Source organism: Colossoma macropomum, unplaced genomic scaffold (genome assembly GCF_904425465.1).
Source record: "Colossoma macropomum unplaced genomic scaffold, Colossoma_macropomum, whole genome shotgun sequence".
Taxonomy (NCBI): Eukaryota; Metazoa; Chordata; class Actinopteri; order Characiformes; family Serrasalmidae; genus Colossoma; species Colossoma macropomum.
This window is the reverse complement of record NW_023494806.1, coordinates 17,515,709-17,540,793: the sequence shown is the minus strand read 5'-3', so window position 1 is coordinate 17,540,793 and position 25,085 is coordinate 17,515,709. Positions and strand designations below refer to the sequence as shown.

General features: G+C 39.1%; 1 protein-coding gene across 1 annotated transcript; it reads left to right on the top strand.

Moving 5' to 3' along the window:
* Positions 1 to 1,518: 1,518 nt before the first annotated feature.
* LOC118827767 lies at positions 1,519 to 13,960 on the top strand. The gene is made up of 5 exons (XM_036599233.1): positions 1,519 to 2,080; positions 4,052 to 4,522; positions 7,886 to 8,005; positions 10,700 to 10,790; positions 11,288 to 13,960. Exons 1-5 carry the CDS (start codon positions 2,017 to 2,019, stop codon positions 11,493 to 11,495), a joined length of 954 nt encoding a protein of 317 aa, XP_036455126.1. The 5' UTR covers positions 1,519 to 2,016; the 3' UTR covers positions 11,496 to 13,960.
* The last annotated feature ends 11,125 nt before the right edge of the window (positions 13,961 to 25,085 follow it).

Here is a 25,085-nt window from a genome sequence, read left to right as displayed (position 1 = left end):
ATTTGTTTCAAATCATATTCTCTGTAATTATGAGCTACATAACTTCCAACTTCAGTTGATGAGTTTCTGAATAGGTTGATTTGATTTCAGTCTTGCACCAGATATTTCTTCTCCTCACTAATCAGGGAAAAATAATAATACATGAATGTAAATTTAATGCACATTTATGATGCACCTATAATGATGGAGATCCAGAGTCCAAGAAATGTTGAATAGACCTCAAGTATTTGCCATGATTAGTTATTTTTGTCACGTTTTCTTCCACAAAAGGCCTACATTTTTTAGAACTCTGTACAAGGTAGATTGTAATTCACCCATTCTCTCCTTTCTCTTCAAACACCAAGTGAAACTGACCTTGGCTTCATTTCCAAAAGGCATCACATCACAAGGAACATAAAATGTTTGAAGTGTGTATGACTCTGAACACAACTTCAGACCTTCTCACTTCTGTGAAACTCTTTTTGGCTCTTTGGTGTGTTATGTATACTGACTATTTAGCATCAGAGTATTTGCTTAAATGATTACAAGACTTTGTCCTTACATATTTTCAATGTGGTGTAAACTAAGATGGGAACTTGTTTTTTTCCCAAATAATTTAGTGAACAAAACATTTAACTACTTGACTGCAGTCAGTCTTGCTGTGGACACTATCAATAATGTCATCATGTGCTTCTCAATGCTGATTTGTTTAAAGATGCTTAATGTGGGCACTTGGTCTTCCCCAATTAGGTCTTTCTCACCTTTTTCTTTTACTACATTTTCTTCTTTTTAAATCTTTGGTTCCTTCAGGATTGTGGAGATCATATACCAGTATGAACACTGCTGTTTTCACTGCACAATCTTAAGACATTAACATTCTGCAAGAAGTCTTAAGACATACCATTTCATAATAATTCAATTGTGGTGTTTTTCTTCTCATGTAAAGTTACCATTTTTCTGAAAGCAGTGATATGTAATGTTGATAGTGGTAAATCTGGAAGAATAAGTTCTCTATTTTTCCAGATTATACTATTTTGCCTTGTATATATATATATATATGTGTGTGTGTGTGTGTGTGTGTGTGTGTGTGTGCATATATGTCTATGTTTTAAAATACATGTAAAAATACATGTTTTAGGCTTTTCTCAAAACTAACACTAATGTAAAACAATGCCTTCAGGCAGAACGGAGCATTTCACACCAACCGACTCTGTTTACATCTCAACCATTTAATCATGCAGGAATTTTGCAAAACGGAATTCCCCTTTAGTTTAACCTGAAATGCTAGGCTCGGCTATTTACTTGATCAAATTATTTGCGTTTACAAATATTTAAGCAGCTACTGGTAAGTTATTGTACGTAAACTATAACAATAATGCTGTTTATCACTTCGTCCCCCTTTTCTACTCGTTACTGCAGTAATCAAAGCAGCTCTGTTGTTGGACGTGCTGGCATGTTGTTGTTGTGGCCTGTAGGCGGCGCTCTGATGTCACTACTGTTCTATTCAGATGCGCGTAACTCGCACATTAGTCTCGGGTATTTGTTGTTTCTGAATTCAGTCAAAGTGGGTTTACAGTTTGGCCATTTGGGCTGACACTTATCATTTCTGGATGTTTTAGCAGATAGAAGTGGTAACCAGCATAATCCTTTAACTTTAAGGGACTGTTTTCCAAACCGCGCCTCTCTCCCACACACTGAAAGCTGAAAGGTGCTTTACTACCTCCCATTATGTCTTCTTAATTAGTATTCCCTACTTACTCGTTCTGCATTTTTGCCTGCCACCAGCCATAAATCGCCCATCTTCCAACAAGTGGAGCTGTTTTTGTTTTTGTGTGCGAGCTGAAGAGGAGCATCTACTCTTTTAACTAAACTGATATTAACTTCAGTGCAGCAAGATATCAAACGAGGTAGTACAGCAGAGAGATATCGACACTGGTGGGTGTCAGTTGTATGAACCTCAGCATTAGACTTTGGGCAAAGTTTCCGACCTAGAGAGGCTCTGGAGCAGCAGGCTAACGGACTGTCCTCACCGCTGTCATGGAGGGAGGAGGAGAGTGGAAGAGAGTCTGCACTGTAACGCTCACCGCACTCTTCATTCAAGGTAAATAAACATTCATTACACGGTAGTAAACCTATATAATCCGCAGAAAGTGTGTGAAAGTCAGAAACGGCATGTAGTGACTATGAATTGTAAGTTACTTCGAGGTGAAGTCTGCACGAAGTAGTTTCGGAGGAGGCCAGTGTAGCCAGGCAGCCACCTGCCGTTAGCCAGACAGTGGAGACTTACTGTCTGCACAGATTCAGAGTTTGGGCGATACTACTAGCTAACTAGGTAACTCTAAGTTAGTTTGCTAGCTAGCTAAATCCTTTTAAGCCGTTTTTTTTTACGAAGTAACTACTCGGCTTCATGAGGATAAATTTGTTGGTCTGATAAATTTGTGTTGGGAATAGCACAAACTGCTCATCCTAGCTACATGTTTTGATGCAGACCCGCTGATTCCCCACAGCACTGATTAGCTCAGCTAGTCTTGTTAGTATTATCAAGTGCTGTCAGGTCGGTTGCGACTCCTGGCGACCTTAGGGACAGTATGGACAGTTATTCCTCCAGAATATCTGTCTTCTGTTTGGGTCTTGAGGATTTTAACGGCTTGTTCATCCATCTGTCATGTTGCTGACCGTCCCTTTTATCTCTTCCTCTTGTAACTGTTTCACTGAATTGGTTCTTGTGATATGAACTAAAAGCTAGCCTAGCCTCTGAGTATTTACCACCATTTCGAAGAAAACTGCATTTTTACTAATATGAAATAATAATATATGAAATAGCACATTTTTCTGTCAATTTGTCAGTATACTAAAATAGTGTAAAATCACAGTCATCTACTGGCAGTAATTTTACCAGTATTTTACTTGCTTTTTTTTACAGTACTACAGCCATCTGAAGACCCTCCATTTTTCTGCATTATGTAGTACGACCTGTAAAGATATAGGCAAACACCACAAATCTATCTAGCTTCCAGTAGCACATGCTTGAATGTTCTTGCATACTGTAAGGACGTAGTTAAGAGAACAATCACTCGTTTTTTTTACAACAGAGGCTCTTTATCACACCCTTAGCTGAGCAGCACATTACAGCAGTTACTCACTCATTGTCGTTAAGACTGTAAAGACAGCAGTAACCAAATACTGAAACTGTAGAGACTGTAAAGACAGCAGTAACCAAATACTTCACTGAAACACAAAACACCACCATGGTTAGCACTACAAAACATGTCGAATACATTCAAACATAGGAATAAGATCTTAAAACAAAAACTCATGTGAAATGAACTGTAGGTAAACATAAAAAACAAATTAAGAAAAGCTAGCAATAAGGAATGCTTGTAAGCTCCATCCCATCGCCGAAATGTTCAGAGAGGCCGTTCAAGACTGGCTAATGTACGGGTCTCTTTCCCAATGTGCTTTGCAGCAACTATTTACGGTAAAATCAAACATATTAACATACTTGACAAAAAACTTGACTTGTTTTTTCCAGAATACACCATTCTTTACAGCAATTTACTGTATTTAAGGAATACAGTAGATTACTGCTGTAAATTTACATCTTTTTTGCAGCACCAGGTTATTAGATACACTTGTAACTACTCTCATTGGCCATTTAATCAGGTATCCCTGCCCTAAAGGTGCTTTTTGTGACTGTACAATTACTGAATGTGCCAGTAGCACAATTTGCAGATCACCCATAACTACGCCTATCCATTGAATGATTGGCAGCTATCCCTTACCTCATTCATGAATGAAAAGGAACCACCGTAGACCACCACAGACCAGATACTATTTGGTGGACCATTCTCAGTACAGCATTGACTGACTGTGAATGAGTATCTTAAAAAAAACATGTATAAGCATACCTGACAAAATGGCTAATAAGTGTAGGTACAAGGTTAGTTTACCTAATAAACTGACAGTGGTGGTGTATTTTCTATTAGATAACGAGGGTAAGTGGTAGTATTTCATGTGTATTTGAAAAAGATGCCCTAATTAGCTCCAAAGTTCTCCTCTTTTCCCTCTGTAGAAGTGGCAGGGTTGAGCATGAGAAACGAACAGTTGGGAAAGTGTGTGCAGGTACAGGAGGGCCAAGCCCACAGCAGTGTGAGCCTGGAGGACTGCAAACCAGGCTTGGCCCTTCAGGAGTGGCGCTGGAGCTCGGAGAGCCGAACCCTCAGAAACCCGCAGACAGGCAAATGCTTGACTGCCATCCAGATCACAGAGCATGAGAACGTTGGGCTGTGGGCCTGCAGCCCTGCAGAAAACGAAGGCCAGGCCTGGAGCTGCTCGAAGAAGGGCCATCTGACCCTCCATGGCAAAGGCTTACATCTGAGTGCGCACCATGACTCCTCCAAGGTGTTTTTGTCCACGGAGCGGGGAAGAAATAGCAAGTGGAGGACCCTGAGCAAGCAGACAGTGTGTGAGGAGAAGGAGGAAACAGATCATGTGCCTGAGAAGACAGGACCCCGCATCATTGCTAAAATCCGCCTGTGGCAGCGTAAGAAAGTCTGGACTAAAATTGTATCCCACTCTGTCACCTTACTTAGCCATATAACAACATCTCATCCATTTGTTCATTAGAGACTGGACTGAACTTGTCTAAATGCAGTGTTCTTAACTTGAGATGTAATAATTCAATAGTTACTAACTTCGTGAACCTGTCATCCGTTTTGCCATTGTTTCTGTTTTGTGCACTGATTCATAACTGGATGTTTTTTTATGTTTTCATTTCAATGACCTGTGTTTTCCAGAGTTATCTGGACTCCTTTTAATTCACTCAAATGTGCTGCTTGCCATCTTGTTTTTTGTCCCATTATACTGTGCACTAGTAGTTGTAGTTGTTGTTACTCCGCTGGTGTTGGGTTAAAGGAATTCTACAGCTTTTTCAATCTGTTGTATGCATACAGTTGATGACTACAGACAATCATTTCACCCTGTTTACCTGTACTCAGTAAAAGAGCTGAAAACCTGCTGACTCGAAACACACTTAAAACAGAAGCCGTTGCTGAAACACCTTCCCATTGGCTTCTGTTATAAGCGTGTTTTGAGTCAGTGGGTTTTCTGTTCTTATCTAAGTAAGGATGCACTGATAACATACCAACATGTTCTTCTGATACTGATATCGTATTGCAGATACTGAGTACCACTCCTAAGAAAATTGCTGCCTAAAAATCTGATATTTATACTATTACACTTTTAAAGCTGCACTATGTAAGTATGTAAATTTGGAGACCACTCTGGTCTAAATGTATAATTGCACGCAACCTGTGGAAGAACATTTTTTTTAGCATTGTTTTTTTCCTTCTGACCCCTTTCCAGAGCGGATGAATCAGATGATCGTGAGCATGTTGAAAAAGCATTCAGTAATCTCGGTAGCTGCTTTTGGTAGCTAGCTTGCAAACCTAAAATGCCTTAGCTGTTCAGGAAACAAAAAGCCAGCTCTGGCTCAGTCTTACAGCCCTTCAGGTAATTAAGCTGTTTCCAATTCTGGAAAGCCATGACAATATTTGGGCCCAATCCCATTTCACCCCTTGCCCCTACCACTTAGCCCTTAGCCCGCTGTTTTGCGCGTTCACGTCTAAGGCTAGGGTGTCCCAATTTTTGTTGAGATAGAGGGGTAGGGCGAAGTGTTTGGGATACATGTCCCTCCAAACGGAGGTTTTTCAGAGGCTCACTCCAAACAGTGTTATGAGAAAAAAGAAAAACCGGAAAGATAGCTGCGCGAGAAGCCCACAAATGTGAGTATTTTCTCCGTTAAAAAATTACGATAACCACTGTATTATCTTAGTTTAATGTCATTTCAATGTATTATGGTCGTTTTCTTCGTAACAAACATAAAAAAATCGCTAATAGCATGCTAATGCCTCGGTAGCTAGCTAGCTCACTTTCCCGTTCCTCCTTAAATGGTCCAGCGGTATTGACGCCTGAAGCGCCAGAATGTAACTGCCGCACCATTTAAGGTGGAATGGGGAAATTCGAACAAGAAGCTGGTGAATAGCTGACTTCAGCTTCGTATTACCAAAGAATTAGCGGTGGGCGATAATAAATAATTGTCTTATAGCCCCTCTTTGAAAGCATATGATGCCCTAAATGTAACTAAAGCCCAGCAGCGAGGTTGCTGAACTTTTCCCTTCTCTGCTATCACTGAGGACGGGCCGGGTCACCTACAGAGCACCAGTAGTAGCCTGTTAATGAAGCAGAGTAATTTGAGGGTTGTTCCATTTCGTAGGGCAAGATTTCAACCACTAACCCTTGTAACTCAGCTCAGCCTTTATCATTCTCCCTTTTTGCTTGCCGATTCGCTTAAGTTCTCGTTTTTACATGTATATCTTAGCTTTAACAACAGGTGACGTCGCAGAAGATGACTGGGTCCCAGACCGAAGTCGCAGCACAGTCAGCAATATCTTTGTCAGATTTATTCAAAGAATACATTGGACAAAAACAGATTTTATGAAGTTGAAATGAAAGAAATGTCAAATGGTTGGAAAATAAAATGAAGAAATAAAAGAGAATAAAAATGAATTTGGTTTGCTTCAGCACTCTGTTTCATATTGACCTCACAGACCAGTCTGCTGACCTGATTGACTACTAGCTCTGTTAACCCCCTTTTTTCATCAAGTCCCTCGGACATTGTCCGAGAGCTTTACCCAATTACCTTTAAGTGTTTGATTAATCTTATATGTAAACTAGATGTATCTGGACAACAGAAATAATATGTGCTGTCCCCCGCACATCTGATTAATGTTGTGCAGGGGGACAGCGTGACCTGTAATTTATGTCAGTAGCAAAGAGAGCAAGTAGCCTGGATCAATGAACCCCCCAGGCTGTCCATAAACACCATAAAATAAAACCATAAAATGCCATTGGGTCAGGGCACATACTATTGGATGCTCAGGACTTGCCTAAACACTACACATTCTTTACTAAAATTTACTGTCTAGGTAAGTTCACATGCAGTCCTAGTAAAACAATACATATGAGCACATGGTATATGCTAATGACTGCAAATTAAGAATACATCTAATACAACAGCTATATAACATAATAAATGGGTAAACATAACCAGGAAAGGATGATATTAAAAAGGTAGGACACAATTCTCTTTCATCAGTAAGATATCATTCTGTTTACTAAAGTCACATTACTTTAAGTAAGCACTGAGAGCCACACTCTCACTACTCATGTACCTAGGCCATTGGGCTGGACCTTCATTTTGAATCTCTGCATGTGATGTTACTATGTAAAGATGTATAAAGTAGTCCAAAAACTTTAGCAAAATCTGACCTGACACCTCTGACATTTAATATTATTTCAGGATTTACAGAGTGACTCGAAACAGCATAGCACGTTTTTTTTCTCCTTGTCTCAGTATTTCTTTGAATAGTAGAAAAAAACGTACACCGTGCAGCTTTAAATATTTTATTCTGGTAAAAACAATGTTTTGTGTCACAGATAAAACATATTAAGCTTGAGTGAATGGCATTTACTGGTTGGATAAGGTTTATTTCCAAATGGTTAATTAAATATAATGTAACATCCTAGCTGGTTGTACCACCCATCCAAGTACCAGCCTTACTGATTTTGCAAGGAGTACTTTTACTACTTCTTGTCTCAGATGTGAAATTATCCCACACCACTGATATGCTACTTGCTTCAGTAAAGCTCCATGTAATTGCTTGGTATCAGTGTTCTCTGTTGCCAATTAAGTCTCAGTGTTGGTGCAACAGTATTTTATAAGTGCAGGGAAGATGTTGTCTGTATTAATCAACAGTACACTACCAATACAGAAGATAAAGACTAGTGTGAAAAATGCCAAAGCACTCTTTTAACTGCAGTGCTGTCTTGCTTTGTCTTTGTTTAGCTCCAGCGGATTATGGCCTGCCGCCTTCCAAGCCCACCCAGCCAGCTCAAATCTCATCTGCAGTTCCAGAAGCAAATAGTAGCTTGGATACTTCTCTGAATCAGCTCAGCATGGAGTATGGTGGGTGTGCAAACATATTCACATACTGTTAACATCATGTTGTGTTAATAGTAAACTATGAAAACAAGAATCAGAAAACTTTTGAAAGTTATTACTGATCAACTAGTGAGTGAGTTGTAAGTACATTTTTGCTCACATGGGGGCAGCAGAGGATGGGAAAGCTGAGGATTCAAGTCAGCATGGAACTGTTTTTATAAAGCAGGATTTCTCAGTCAAAAAGCTTAAGACAAAAGTCAAGCCAAGTTAATAGTCTGTAAACCAAATGTTTAGGTTTCAAACATCTCACAGTTTTAGTTGAGCTGTTACCCTAATTGAGAACGAACAGGAGAAAGCTTGACTGCAATGTCAAATAAACACCATTGTTCAGAACCTAATTGCCACATGATTATTTTTGCAAATTAGTATTCTCTGTTTTAACACTGACGTTTATTTGATTTTACAGTGTTGCTTTCCCAAGTTTGTTCTCAAATAGGGGAACAACTCAAGTAAACACTGTGACACATTAAAGACTGTTACAGAAAAGTGGTTGACGCCTAAACATATGGATTTACTTAGTAGTAGGGAAGAGGGGATGAATGTTTCACTCACAGTTTGTGAAGAGAGTCTCCTACCGATTATCTGCAGATGCTCAAATTATTATGAAACTATCTGTTGAAACTTTAGGGTTAGGATTAGTTTTAGGAGTAGGTTTAGGTTTTGGGTTGAAGTTAAGGTCATGGTTAGGTTTAGGGTTAGAATTAATCCAACTTAAAGCTGCACTATGTTACATTTGTTTGTTGCATTACTGAGTCAGGAGAAAAAAAAGCTAGAATATAGTCTGTGTATGAAGTCAGGTCAAATTTCATGTTTTTTTTAGACTATTAAGTCACACGCACAGGCTCAAAAAGAAGGTTCGGCTCAACGTTTAGGTTTCAAATGCAAAATCAGCATTATGCTGATGAAGATATGATGACAAAAATTGATAATTCAGTCATGTTATCAAAAAACACATCCTTTACCAAGTTTTGACTGAGTTCTTTTCAATATTCTTTCAAACATTGCAGTCATCCCTTCCAGGAAGAGGTGTGAAGCACAAACCATGTTACAAAATGTTTTGTCACACATTGCATGCAATTACACAGAGACATCTCCAAATCCCTAAAACTTACATAGTGAAGCTTTAACGTTCATTCGCATTTAATAGATATTTAGTCGAATGATAGTTAATGACAAGCGGACAGTCTACGAAACATCTACAGTGACAAAACATCTACAGAGTCAAAGTGTTTCCAACATTCCCATATTCCCATATACATTCCCACCTCATTTTAAGCTTGAATTTCGGCGCAGAGCCTTGCCATTTTTCGAAAAAAAAAGATAATTATGAAACGGATATTTGCAGTCCTGAAATCTGTTCTGTTCTAGCTGAGCATCCTGAAGGCTAAAGTCTGGTCAGCTAGCTAACAGGCTAAAAGATAGCAAACATGCTAAACAACTCCTTTGTTAATATCACAAGCTTCACTTAAAGTACTTATGAGATGATTCACCCTAAAACAGCAATATATAAGTCTACAGAATGTCACTTGAACGGCTTCCATGCTTCAAATCTCTGTGTTTGTCAGATCTACCTTAAGTAGCATCAAATCCAGGATGAATCTCAAATGGCTCTGCACTCCCTATGTAGTGTGCTAGTTATGTAAGTTATGACATTCTAGCTTCCACAGGCAAATAGTGCACTATTTGTTGAGTATAGATGTGGCTGAATCACAAATTGCTATTTGTTAAATATATTATGCACTGTTGGTGTGCAGGAGTCAGTATTTAAATTCCAATGTAGTGCACTATGTAGGCAGCAGGGAACTGTCAGAGAGATTCAGCCCCAAAAAAGAATTATAAAGAGAAGCAAAAAGCATTAAACAGTGCTATGTCATGATGCTCATTATTATATGACCAGTTTATTAAAAGTTTATGAAATGGCTGCAAAATACAGCAATGGCTGACCAAACATTCCTCCATTCCACGTACTGTCATGAACACTACTTCCTGTGATAAAATTGCAGTAACGCATGGCCTCTTGTGGCTTATTGCTAAATTATATGTCTATGGAAAATATTCTTGCATATTTTCTTAACTGTCATGCAGCAATGACCTGGCTGTTTATGTATGTATACAGTCATAAGACCTACTTTATTAATAAAAAGTTTTGTTTACAAAAGTGCTTTGTGGTTCAGTCAGGTGTCAGCTCAGTAATGCATGTGACTACACTACTTTGAAAAAGCACTGCTATTGATAAGCTATTTGTTTTGTCTTTGCATCATCATCACAATCCTTAGAACTAATTTGGCGGTCATTCAGCAACAGTATGCTGCGCATGCTGTTTAGAGAACGATAGAACAGGCAATGACAAGTTTGAAGGATAGGTGAATCAGGTATTCTTTATGGCTTTGAAGGTTGTGCTTAGACTTGGATACAGTTAACATACAAAATTTGTTTTGTGCAACTTGTTATTCTACTATTTGTCATTGTTTATTTGTTTCAGTTATGTTAATAAACATTTAATTCATTGTTTACTTCATTTTGTGAATCTGCAATAACCAAAATGTTCATCAGGAACATTGTAACTTCCTTACTCCAGATCAGCCATGCCATTTAGACATGAAGCACGAATGATACGTTAGAGCAGTTTAACAGTGAAGTATGTGTGGTTTCTAACAGGGTTTGAATGGAAGGTGACCATGCTGGTCCTGAGCTCACTTGCTCTCCTCCTTGGAATGGTGATTCTCATCCTAAACATCTACCAAAACAGGTCAGCTTCCACTTTTTACATATTATCCCCATCATTGCCTCTTTTTTTGAGGCAAGACAAAATGTACAATTTAAAAATCATGTTTCTTTATAGACCTTATGAGTGCTTTTTTATGTGCAGATTTCCACAACAGTGTGCAAGTTTTCTAGTTGTCACGTAATGCTTCAGTTAGAAGCAGGCCACTGAGCACAAGTAACTGAGTGGTTTTTAATTACATGGGGGCATTATCATCCGGCTCATCTCTTAAAGCAATAGTACAGCAAAATGTTCAGTTGGCACAATTTTTATCTTAACCTAAATGTTGTTGATTAGACATGACGTTTGCATGGTACTAATTGGCAAATATAAGCTTCCTTTACTTCTTAGCTACACTGCCTCATAGCTTGACTTTAGAATCAGAGGTCTTGGCTGATTGGCTACATTTTGCAGTAAGGGCAAAATTGTGTTCATATTTTTTTGCCAAACTGTTGATTTAAATTCATTGCTTTCTCTGCCAGGACGAGGAAAACTGTTGTGGTTCTTAAGTCGTACTCTTCAACTGAAGCAGTCAGTCAGCCTGGATCACCAGTTCCTAGCGAGAGAGCTCCTCTGACCAAACACCCCATGAGACCCCCCAGATCCCCCTCTATCCAGCGTGGGGAGATCCTTGTTGAGTGGAAGGATGGCACAGTTACTCCCCTGTTCGACACCTACCTGACCTCCTAAACCAACAACTTCCATCTTCACAGGAATAAAAATGTGTAATGGTATGTGTTACACCTTGCTCGACTGTTAGAAACCTGATTTGCTCTTTCCACTAAGTTCTTCAGGTTTCTGTTTGCTCTTTGGTATGCTGAGCTCTTTTTTTAACGTCACTTTTCACGGATGATTGTCTGTTAGAGTGGCTCTGCAGATGATATCTACAAAATGTACTAGCAGTGGCCACAAGACTGTAAACAACCATAATGCTTGCTTTGAAATGGATTTGCTCCACACCCTTTGGTAGCGCCACATGAATAGTGGCAGTGCCAGGTGAAACCATAGGGTGCTTTCAGCATGGTTGAATCGATGTCAGTCAATGTGTGGGTGGGTGTGCAAATATCCACTCTGTGATTCCCCAGTGGAGTAGACTGAGCTACAGTACACTGTTTACATTTCAGTAAAACCTCAAAAAGCCTGAAGAAATTTGCCTAGGGGAGCATTAACGGAGAAGATTATTTACGACTTAGAAACAAATGGATTCTGGATGTCATTATACACATATTGAACATTGCCAGAAAATGTAAAGGGTTCAGCAGAAGTTGGGCGTGAACCTCAAGAAAGACTGTGCTCACCCCTAAGCTAAACTTCTCGTCACGAGTGTTTTGTTCATATGTTCATGTGCACGTTTGAGCATGTAGCGGTTCAAAATGTAGTAAACCAGACAGGCAAGTTAGAGTTTAACATAAAGAGGCATTTGTGCCTGTCACAACCTGCAGTAATGTTACATAATTACAAACAAGGTAGGGTTCTTATAATTATAAATGTCACGAAGGTGGTGTAGCTGCTCTGTGAGCCCATGTATTGATGTGACTTCATGTGACTTCAAGAAGCCTGTGATAGAGATATAGCTAAATTAATGATAATCAGTAACTAGATTCTAGAGTTAATATATAAGTAAATATATGTAAAGTTAATATTTAAAAGAGAATATATAACTAATGCATAATATAGCGCTGGCTTGCAAAGTCATTTGCACTGTTTTAAATGCCAGATTTCTCCAACAATTTTCAAGATAGATGGACTAACTTGGTATATACATGTAAATAACCTATTAATTAACATTTAAAGTTAAGGTTTGCTCCTATTTGTATTCTGTTGTAGCTTTTCTCTTCTAGATTGTACAGTACTGTGCAAAAGTCAGAGATCACTCTTCATTCATTTAATTTATGGTCACAATGGCCATTAAGTACAAGATATTCTTTTTTCAGTGTCAGGGAAAAATTGAGCAGCTTCTGTGTTTGATATGCAAAATCTTTTATCTTTTTTTGTTTTGTTTTGTTTTTATTTATTTCTCTTTCACTTTTCTCTTCCGTACACATATGCAAATCTTTTTACCTTATAAGATAATAGTAATATTCTGAAGAGCTGTGTCTTACGTTTGCACAGGACTGTGTGTGTCCAGAGAAAATCTTTCCTTCTTGATTTTCCTCAATTATTATTAATAACATATAACATATAATGCTTATATGAAAAGGTTTGTGCACATTTATAATCTTGTGTGCATTACTCCCCCCTCCATTATTCATACACATTGACCTTTCAAATGCATGCTTTCCTTCAGCTTTTAGGCTGCCAGTGACAATAACACTATGAAGCTTTTGGCTCCTTTAACTTTAAGCCTTGGCTTTGCAGCCCAACTGTAAAGTTATAGTTTTTCTGTACAAGCCAACATGTTAAATTCTCTTAAAAGGTAAAAAATGATTTTGGTACTAAAATGGCCTTTCCAGTGAAAGAAGGCAAATTTGATTCTACTATAAATTTTCCAATTTAAACATAATTGAATTTTGTCATTTTATCTCTTTAATTGGGAATGACGGTATCATGTGGAAAGGGGATGTTTATGATACCATGACCTGAGGCTGTTCCTGTTGTCTGTGCCATGACTGGATTAGTAAAGATGCCTTAAATATGCAATGTGTGAGGCTCGTATATTCAACCACAACTGTACATTTAAATGTATGTACTAGGTCAGTTTAGAACATTATCTCGTACCTTATTACCTACGTGCAAATAGACCTATGCTGAAAACTGGGATCTCCTTTTCCTTCTTTATAGACTAGCCAATGCTGTACAGGTCACTGATGGGAACTAGATTTATTAGAAAACATGTTAAATGTTATGTCAAGCACTTTTAATATTTTTAGTATTTAAAATCATTTACATGTATAAAATGTGAACTAACAGGTTTAATTTAAAAGCCCTAGTGTTTATATTATCATAACAATGAAACATAAATAGCACAAAGCTAACAGTTTTGTTTTTAGTCTTGTATAAGTAAGATGTGCTATTCTGCTGGAGGCATGGTCTCCAAACTAGTCTGTATGTTTATCCTATAAAATTTTGTTTAATTTTTGTTAAGAATAACATTGACCTTGGCTGTAATATAAAAGTGTCTGAATATTTTGATAAATAAACTTTGACTAATACTTGATGCGTTGAGATTTGTGTTTGGTTACCGTCTGCACACATTTGCTGGAACGGGCAGCCGCAAGTTGAAACCCATCCCTGTCCTACAGAGTGGAATCCCCTGCTTCCCTGGGGTATTCTTAGTTATCAAGGCCCATAACTGTGCTACAACAAGGGTGGGCCAGGTAAAGGCAGATATTCAGGTTGTGCTTGGAGAAAGTTACGTGTCAGGGAAAGCATGTCCTAACAAAGCCACGGCTTTCTATGTAGAATCATTTGCAGGTGTGCCTGAGAGCACAGATGTCTACAGAAACTTGTTTTGCTTCTTATGTTTTTTGCTGTATCAGAAATGAAGGAGACATAAGACCAAAACAAACCTCATTCAAGATTACAGACCATTTCACAACTTACATGTATTGAGCAGAGTATGCAAAGCATGACAGCAAGCGACTATTTGAAGGGCCCTTATAATATTTGTGTGGCTTCAACAGAAACAGTTGTAATTGATTTTACATTACATGTTTAGCCTCGCTTTATTCCTTAGAACGAAGCAAACTGTTTTTGTTACGCTGCTTTTAAGATACATATAAAAAAAAAAAAAACCCTCCTCTGGCTCCACCGTTTTGTGCCTCGTTCAAAGAGTAGGCCAGGGTGAAATGTGCAGAGCAATGTCACTTGTGAACTGGAACACTTGCCTGGATCTATTTGAAAGTTGTGATGATACATTTTTTCCTGACAGCCAGCAGAGTTGTTTGGCCCTATACGCTAAATATGCATGTTGCATAGGGCCCCGCAAATTACACAAGGGCCCAGCCTCCCCTTCATGTCAAAGCTGCGTATTGTTTACAGCTTTGATGAGCGGATGAAGCAGAACTAGCTATCTGGGCATGAAAAAACAAACACCATTAGTGAATTGCACCAACAGCAATCAGGTGAACTTGTGTTCTGACCAAGTTTAATGACAGCAAATGCTAGCTGGGCAGTGGGTCTCTCTCTAGTCAGTCTTTCTTGCTAACCTAGCTAGGCAGTGCAGCTCTCTCTAGTCTGTCTCACTATCCTAGATAGGCAGTGCATCTCTCTCTAGTCTGTCTCACTATCCTAGATAGGCAGTGGGTCTCTCTCTAGTCTGTCTCACTAACCTTACTGGGCAGTGCATCTCTCTCTAGACTGTCTCACTATCCTAGATAGGCAGTGCATCTCTCTCTAGTCTGTCTGCTAACTTAGATAGGCAGTGCATCTCTCTCTAGTCTGTCTCGCTAACCTAGATAGGCAGTGCATCTCTCTCTAGACTGTCTCACTATCCTAGATAGGCAGTGCATCTCTCTCTAGTCTGTCTGCTAACCTAGATAGGCAGTGCATCTCTCTCTAGTCTGTCTCACTATCCTAGATAGGCAGTGCATCTCTCTCTAGTCTGTCTGCTAACCTAGATAGGCAGTGCATCTCTCTCTAGTCTGTCTTGCTAAGCTAGCTGGGCAGTGCATCTCTGTCTAGTCTGTCTCACTAACCTTACTGGGCTGTGCATCTCTGTCTGTCTGTCTGCTAACCTAGATAGGCAGTGCATCTCTCTCTAGTCTGTCTCGCTAACCTTGCTGGGCAGTGCATCTCTCTCTGTCTATCTCGCTAACCTAGATAGGCAGTGCATCTCTGTGTAGTCTGTCTCGCTAACCTAGCTGGGCAGTGCATCTTTCTCTAGTCTGTCTCGCTAACCTAGCTGGGCAGTGCATCTTTCTCTAGTCTGTCTCGCTAACCTAGCTGGGCAGTGCATCTTTCTCTAGTCTGTCTCGCTAACCTAGCTGGGCAGTGCACAAAATGAAATTTGTGCTTGGCAGCAGTAGTCTGATGCAAAATGGAAAGCAATGGATTAACATTGACTATTGATTAAATACTAAATTCAAAATGTTGAATAGCTGGACATACTGGGCAATATGGTTTCACATCTCTCACGTAATAATTATCAATTATGCTGACAAGCCATAGTATGAATAGTATTTTATGTTAGAAAATGTATGAATGGAAATCTGGGGAAGCCAGTCTGCATGGGCCTGATGCAAATGATGAAATTAATAATAGTATAATTAGTCTACCTATTCTTAGACCAACAGATGGAACAACCTGTTTTAAGGGAGAGAGGATTATAGTGATAGATCAGTTAGGTGGGCTGCTTTAGAGAATTTTGCTTTGGGCTCCAGGGAGGTCAGGACCTGCTCTTGCAGACTATGAAGCCCTGCACAGCTAAGAGGTTACATTCCCCCCAAGTTCCAACTCGTACAGCTCCCAAAAAAGCCAGGTTGAGCTGAGTGAAATTACAATTGTTCTTAACACAGAACAACCAGGAACAGTTCAGCTCATTCCTCCAGACAAAAGTGATTGTGTTTCAGAACAGAAAGTAACAATCAATTTTGTCAAATTTGTGGTGTATTAAACTGGAATGATGTTTTATTTTCTTAAAATAAATACTTATGTTGAAATAATCACATACTTTCTTCACAACTAATAAGTATTTTTTTTTACTTAAGCTCTATTCGGGCTGGACTAGTTTTACCAGAGGAGGTCGAGTCAGGTAGTTTGATAAGGATTCCACCAGCTGATTCATACGAGATAAAGTATCTTGTAATTTACTAGCATTAGGCTAGTAAAGTGGGTTCATTAACATAACAAGTGTAAAACAAGTAATCTTGTCTCCTGCTCACCTAGAAACTGAGGTGTTGATTGACAAATTATAAAACATAATTCTGTCTGGAATTATTACTTAACAGACTTGCAAAAACTACAGACTTTGTAGATTTGGATTAAAATTGCAGATCTCATCTGTAATCACTCAAATTCAATGTCTCACAAGTTTAAACAAATCCAGCTTGAAAAAGGCTTACTAACTAAAATCTCAAGAAAATAAGTGATTATTTTTAGCTAGACAGTCTGAAACATAATCAGAGTTGTTTTCTTCTACCCTGTGGAAATCATACAGTAAGCATGTGAGCAGGACATCATATTGCGCTGGTTATATTTTAACTAAAGAGTTGTGTCTGTGTTCATTTGCGTGGAAGTTTGTAGTAGATAACCTGCTAAATTGGCGCAAAATGTGACTGCCAGTAATTAGTGCATCTTTTTGTGAATCTATTGTCCATATCTATCTAATCTATTTTTTCCACATCTTTCACTTTTAATAACTCTGTTACAAAAAGTTTGGGTAACACTTTATTTGGATGGTCCACTGTAGATGCTCAGTCTATCTTTAACCAGCATTCAAAGAAATATCTATTAAATGCAACTGAACTTGAAGTTGTGTGTGAAAAAAGTCTATTAATCTAACCCTAACCCTAATCCTAACCTCAAGACAAAACATAAACCTACTCCTAAACCTAACCCTAACCACAATTTTGTTGATAATCAACTATCACCAGAAAGTTTGTTAATAATTTAAGTATCTGTAGATCATCTATAGGGGACCATCCAAATAAAGTATGACCAAAGTTTGCGGTAACAACACCCATTATCACTTCAGCATGTATGGTGGCTAAACTGTTGGAGGCTGAGCGAGAGGTCATATGTAAATGTGTGACATCACAATCTTGATTAATTCAAAACGTGCAGGTTTTGCAGTTCAGTTCCAGTAGATGGACTGAAAGTGGATGGTACATTTTGAAATGTGTTTTTCATAATATGTGCCCTTGAAGTGAGCAAATAGTTATGACATATAGGGCTGGTTTACTAGACATGGTTAAGCCTAGTGTAGGGCTAAATTGGATTACCAGTGGTGATTCATCTTTTAAAATCCTGCTTTAGTTTAGGCTTAAGCGTAATTTGGGTCTAAGAGTCTGGCCTGTTTTACTTGCGTGTCCACAAATGTGTGGTACTGAAGTATAAAGTAACACTAGGGTGTCAGATTTAAGTGCTGGATGCTAGTCCACCATGACGTAAGGGTATTGCAAATCTGTACTGTAACTGTAGTGTAAATCAGTCCTCTGTGGCACTTATTCCTACCCTCAGGCAATTCTTGCTTGGATTTTAATTAATTTGATGCAGCAAGTGTAAACAGCATTGCAGGTTCATGACCCAAAATAACCCACAGGGCAACACTGCTGACAGCCAGCAAATCTTTTTTCTACTTCTGAGGCTTTGTAGGCATGAAGTGTGGAAAACATACCAACCTAAGTGCAGATGTGCTGTCCCACATGTCTGTCTATCCAGATAAGAGCATGTCTCCACCCGAGGATGTCCCCACCCAAGTACTTGACCTGGATGGGCCCCTTGTCATATTAGTGACCCTCCTTCATCCGTCCTTGTTCTGGATGTATATCTGCAGTAGTAACCTGCTCAGTTTCATTTTTGTCCTGTTGCATTTGTATTTTACAGAGTAATTCAATTTGTGACCTCTAAGACATTTTTTATGTAACATTATGTATAAACCCAGCTAACCTAAAAAACAAAAGCAAATCTGTAAAGCACATCACTTTCAGTTGGTTTATTTGGGCCAGAACATCTGATAACCGTTCCCTTCAATTAAGCCTGGGCTTCAACAAAAGTACAGCACAGAGATGTGACCACAACCAAAGCCCAAGTGAGTTTAGGAAATTGTTTGTTGTAAAACAATACATTTCGAGAATCCGGGGAAAGAGGACAGTAATTGACGAGCACGCGTTTTTCCAAATCTACAGGGACCTGGGAGGAAGTGTTTTTATCTGAGGAAGGTATCTGTTTTGTGACTTTCTTCACAAAATATTACATGTGATACTTTAAATTAAGGTGTACATGATGCTGATCCTTATCGTTAAGTTGTAAAAACAGTATTTAGAGGGGTTTTATGTGAAATGCTCCATTCTAGAAAATGGAATTGTTTAAATAGGTGGTGATAGGAACCAGACATCTGAAGTGTTGAATGATTGTCAAAGCTATCTGACAGAAATGTTACCTTCAACAACACATTTTACCTTCTGTAAAATATTGCTTCAGTGAGGAGCCCTGGCACAAAATTTGTGCCATCTGTTGTACGACCCCAATTCCAAATGTTGGGATGCTGTGTAAAATGTAAATATATGTAAATAAAAACAGAATGCAATGATTTGCAAATCTCATAGACCCATATTTTATTCACAATAGAACACATCAGATGTTGAAAGTGAGACATTTTACTATTTCATGAAAAACATTAACTCATTTAGAACCTGATGGCAGCAACGCATCTCAGAAAAGTTGGGACAGGGGCAACAAAAGGCTGGAAACGTAAGTGGTACTAATAAAAAACAGCTGGAGGAGCAATTTGCAACTAACTCACATGACTGGGTATAAAAAGAGCATTTTAGAGAGGCAGAGTCTCTAAGAAGCAATGATGGGCAGAGGTTCACTAATCTGTGAAAAACTGGTCTAAAAATTGTTTTTGAAATATGTTCCTCCATGTAAAATTGCGAAGACTTTGGATATCCCACCATCTACAGTACATAATATAATCAAAAGATTCAGAGAATCTGGAGAAATACCTGTACACAAGGGACAAGGCTGACGGTCAGTATTGGATGCTTGTGATCTTCGGGCCCTCAAGGGGCACTGCATTAAAAACAGCCAAGATTCTGTGCTGGAAATCACTGCATGGGCTCAGGAACACTTCCAGAAATCAGTGTCTGTGAACTAGGGGTGGGAATCTTTAGGCACCTCACGATTCGATTCGATTACGATTCAGAGGGCTGCGATGCGATTATAAAACGATTATCGATGCATCTCGATGCATCTTTTTTCTCTATGCATGATTTCTATCTTCCTACTGTCTGAGGATTCATTACAAATACTTTGCTTTAATTATCTAAAATATCTTTTATTAATAAATCAAATGGTAGTGATGTGGCAAGTGAACTAAAAGGCTCTCATTGAGAGGCGCTGCTGCCACTCATCTGCGATAAAATGCGCTGTTGCCCTGAAGTAAGATCCAGTGGCAATGGGTGTCCACGCAGCGCGTTACAGCCATCCTTTTGGTCTCGTTGTAGAGAGTGGAGGGGGTATTTTCGAGACTGGACGCTGAATCTCGGCTCCAAAGTGTGCAGCATAACGCGAAAGCATAACTGGTTCTCAACGACTGAGAACAGACAGCAGACAGCAGGTCACATAGCCCTGAGGTCTGGCCTCGCCAGTAGCGAACGAAAAAACAGATTAAGACGAACATTTGGAGGACTTATTCGCATTTATAAGCAGCGCGGTTGGTTAAATCTGCTGAGAGACTGTCTTTCTCTAAAAAGTTGCGAAAATGAACTCGCTTCTCTTTCGTATTTTCCCGTTCCACCTTAAATGGTGCAGCAGTTACATTCGGCGCCTAAGGCAGAATTTAAGGTGGAACAGGAAATTAGAACGAGAAACTGGCGAATGAGAAGCGACTTCAGCCTCGTAAAACAGCCGCATGCTGAGACATTTTACAAGAAACTCTTCTAGTTTTGAAGAAAAGTTTTCTGGCGGAGATGGGAGGAAAGCGGCTATAGCTAAAGCTTAAAGCAGAGCAGAGTAAATCTGCGCTCTCGTTTATATTTTTAGCCCATACTAGGACACTAGCACACACTGAGACATGCTGGACATTAAATGTTGCGGCTCCCAAGGTGGTTTGACTTCGTTGAAAGGCAAAATGTCTCTTCTTAACATTTGTGTTGTGACTCCTGACCTAACCTAGCCTTTAATGCAGAGGGAGCCGGTTGAATTTCTCGCTCCTCCAGTAGTGTTTTTGTTGTGTGCTGCCACAGACTGTCCGGGCGCTGCACTTTCCCACTTCCAGTTCAGCCTTTTGCGTTCCGTCAACATTACGTTATAAATTAAATATTTAGAAAATCGATTTTTGACGTTGAATGAATCGATTCAGAATCGTTCACGTCCGCATTGCGATGCATCTAAGAATCGAGTTTTCCCCGCACCCCTACTGTGAACACAGTTTACTGTACAATCCACAAATGCAAGTTAAAGCTGTATCATGCAAAGAAGAAGCCATATGTCAACATGATCCAGAAACGCCACCGTCTTCTCTGGGCCAAAGCTCATTTAAAATGGACTGAGGCAAAATGGAAAGTTGTTCTGTGGTCAGATGAATCAAAATTTGAATTTCTTTTTGGAAAATCAGGGATGCCGTGTCCTGCGGACTCAAGAGAAGAGGGACCATCCAGCTTGTTATCAGCACACAGTTCAAAAGCCTGCATCTCTGATGGTACGGGGTTGCATTAGTACCTATGTCATGGGCAGCTTACACATCTGGAAAGACACTATCAATGCTGAACAGTATATAGAGGTTTTAGAACAACATATGCTCCCATCTAGACAACGTCTCTTTCAGGGAAGGCCTTGCGTATTTCAGCAAGACCATGCTAAACCACATACTTCCTCCATCACAACAGCATGGCTTCACAGAAGAAGAGTCCAGGTGCTGAACTGGCCTGCCTGCAGTCCAGACCTTTCACCAATAGAAAACATTTGGTGAATCATGAAACGAAAAATCCGGCAAAGAAGATTTTGGAACCTGGGTTGTAATTCAAAACCTGTTTGATTTAACTATGTTAGTGGTTGATATGACTTTAGGCCTTCAGTTCGGCTCCTGAAGTCCTAACCAATGGGAGAACTGGCTTGGCCGTATTTACCAAAATACCACCAAGAAAAAAAAATTGTGCAATTTTCCATTAGGAGCTTGAAGAATGTAACCCATCGAAAACGTAACAATGAAACATGTTGAGTTTAAATACAACAAGCATGACGAAAAATAAAAAATTCACTGAAAATGACAGACTTTTATTTCACAGAAATCATTAGGCCCTGAGGGTTGTCTAAAATGTACCTTGCTAAATGCATGTAGGGTATAGAGTCAAAAATGTTCACCAAATCCTTTGTTCACATTTCACGTTTTTTGTATTTGCATTGTAGACATGGTTCCTATCAGCACTTCTGTGACGAAATCAGAGTCAGTAAGTTATTCTACAATGAACAATTTCATATCAGACCACTTGAATGACTTTGTTTACATCTCAACAATTCAATTATGCAGAAATTTGGAATCTGCGTGTATGTGTGCTTGTGGGGTGGGGGTTGGGGTGGAAGTTGCAGAGGGTCAAAGATTGCTCCAGGAAAAGCGCATAGTTTAACTGAGTGCTTGCAACCATTTATTTGTGTTAGATGAAATCTAGCCCTTCCTTTGTCACTGTCCTACGCTTTTTCCCCCACTTTTTATTCTTCCTTTCCATGCTAAAGCAGTACAGCTATCTGATAAGGAAATGACCTCTCTCCACCCAAAAGTAGCTTATATTGTTCCACGTCCACTATGACACTAAGACAAACAAATACTACTGTCATTCAGTTTCTAGTTGAGATGTTTCAAGTATGTTTTTTTTAAATAACACCCATGAGGAAAAGTAGGATGACTGCAACAGTAGCGTCTTTGCAGCTAACATAAATTTTTGGATGAGCGATTCTGACAGACCATAATTTTTAAGGCTACCAACCTCCTCTGGATGGTGATGGAAACAGTCCAGAGGAATCCTGCCAGAAAAAATAGACTACCCACCTGGGGACAAAATGATGAAAAGAGTTTTACAGCCTGGCATTCATGCCTTTGAAAACATCTCCTAAGACTTTACCTCAGTGTAGATTTCCAGGGTTCTGCACTTTCACATATGGACAGCATATGGCTGACCAAACACTCTCTAGGTGTCCGAGCCTAGAAGAGTCTGAACAGAGAGTTTACTACCGGAGGACGACCCACTAAAACACCTTTTATGGAGCAAAACAGGAAACAACATAGAGTTGATCAAAAGCTGGCTAATCGTGAGCTTTAGAAGTGCTTTCTGTACCTCTAGCAGAGGAGCACATCATGACACCTACTGATGCCAGACAGAACACATCTGTTTAAGAGTCCAAAAGAATGAGGCTCTGGACCAAGATAACTCGATTCAGCTGAGGCTGTTATGGGAAAGAAATAAAAGAGTCATAAATCTAGGATTTTTGTACTATGTACAGCCTTCAAGGTAAATATCACAAGGTAATGCAGTGCAATTCATTGTCTCACTGTGCTCCCTTATGGAGTTCAATTTTCGAAAAAAATAATAAAATTTAAAAGCCAAAATTAGTATCAAATGTAAGTATCAAAATGTCCAAGATATGAAAAAAATAAAGCTCACACTGGCAAAATGAGTAGTAAATCTCTATCAAAATGAGTAATAATCTGTTTGAAAAATTCAGTTTAACTCCCATTATTTGTGCTTGAAACATATTGTAGTGTTTACTACTATTAAAGAAGGCACAGCTAATGCACAAGTTGTTGTGCTTTATTAAAGGGCTGTAGTTGGCCACAGCCACACCGTACACAGAGAGAGTTTTGTCGAACAATTCACTCTGAGCTTCACTGTGTTTTGCTTCCTCTGCCCTCAGCTTTAGACTAACTCAGTACTTCCTAGTCTACACAGATCACAGCCATGGCTAGCCCTGCCTTCAGAACAAGAGTCCTAACAAATAAATGCTGCAGAACAATTATCCAAAAATTAACACGCACACATTGTTGAACACACTATGTTGGACATTTTGATGCTTAATATTTTTCAGATTTTTGGATTTTTTTATTATTTAGTTTGAAACTTTTGACACAAAATGAACTCCATACTCTCTGACCAGAAAGTTTTAAAATAGAGGACAAATACTGTATGTTATGTCACTGAGCTAGCAAAAGCAAAATCATCTCGCCCAATGCCCACTTTATTGTCGGCGCAACTGGCAGAGTGTCAGATGCAGACAGAAACAATATGGCCAGTGCTGACCTGGTCTTACCACAGCTGGGCTTGGCTACTAGTTGCAGGAAAGCCTCTGACCCAACTGGCTGGCTGGATGGCTGCAGCCCTGCACTGTGATTTAGGGCCTGTGGTGCGTACCAGTAACTCCAGAATCACCATAGCAACGGAGCAAAGAAAGTGCAGGAATGCCACATGAAAGAAATGCGATTTAAACGCAAGCGGCTTGCGGCCTCCACAGTTTCTCCCAGATAAAGTTACACTTTAACTAACTGCTATTTTATTTAGTGAAAGTCTATTAATATTTGGATGAACTAACAAACAGCATGGAAACTGTTTTTGTTTACTGGAAAGTGTTACCTTATTTGGCAAGTTCTGCCTAGCTTAAATACTGCATGTAACGTTAACTTAAATGCTACAACTGAGCAGTTATGCAATAATTAAAGTCTTTACTGGTGGTTGGTGAAAGATATTGAGCTAACTGGTTAGCTGTTCTCTGCATCCTGGGGTAAAAGACGCTGGAACTCATTTTCACTGTTAGAGCTACATTTAACTCCTGCATTAACCAAAGCTTTACTGACAAACTCCAGGCCAACTTTACCTCAACCTCACGTAAGTGGAGGTTTGTATGATATGTGTGATTATAATGCTCAGTTTAATATTGAGACATTTTTTTTTACCTTTATACAGATGTTGCACTTTTGTTTAAATCTTTTTTATTTGAAAGACTTTTTATTTGAATGACTTGTGGCTTAAACATGCACTGTTGTAGAGACAACAGTGGAAATTCTCAAAAACTTTTTGAGAAATTGGCAAAAAATAAAGAAATATGAAAATAAATATTGATGTTACATCCCTACTATTAAGTCATCAGTTGGCTGTGTTTTAGCTACAGCTGCCTTGAATTGCTTAGGTGAGCCATGGTTAGCCTGGCGCTAGCAATGCTAACAGAAATTAACATTATGCAAGGGGTGTTAATCGAATAATGTGTGTGTGCTACGTGAGGGTGTGACCATGCAGAGGCAAAGAGGCAGCTTCAGAGAGTCAAAAATGACTGAAGTTCTAATCACTCAATGAAAGTAAAAACCTATCTACACATTATTTCTGACCAACAATACACAATACATTCATAGAGGTCCCCCAGAGAGCAGTCTTACCAAAAACAAAAACCTTTGTAGCTTTCAGTAGCTTTTCACCTAAAGGAGCTTACAGGGATGTATGGAGCACTTACATGGGATGTAAAAATATGCTCACTGATGGCCTTAAATCCAGTACATTTAAATGAACTTTAAAGTGCATAAAACACCTAGTTATGGTTCTCTATATCACTTGGATTCAGCTCCCAGAAAGGCACCAAATGGTAAGTGGTAAATTACCCAGAAGTCATAGCAAAGATATAACATGTTCAAAAATGCCT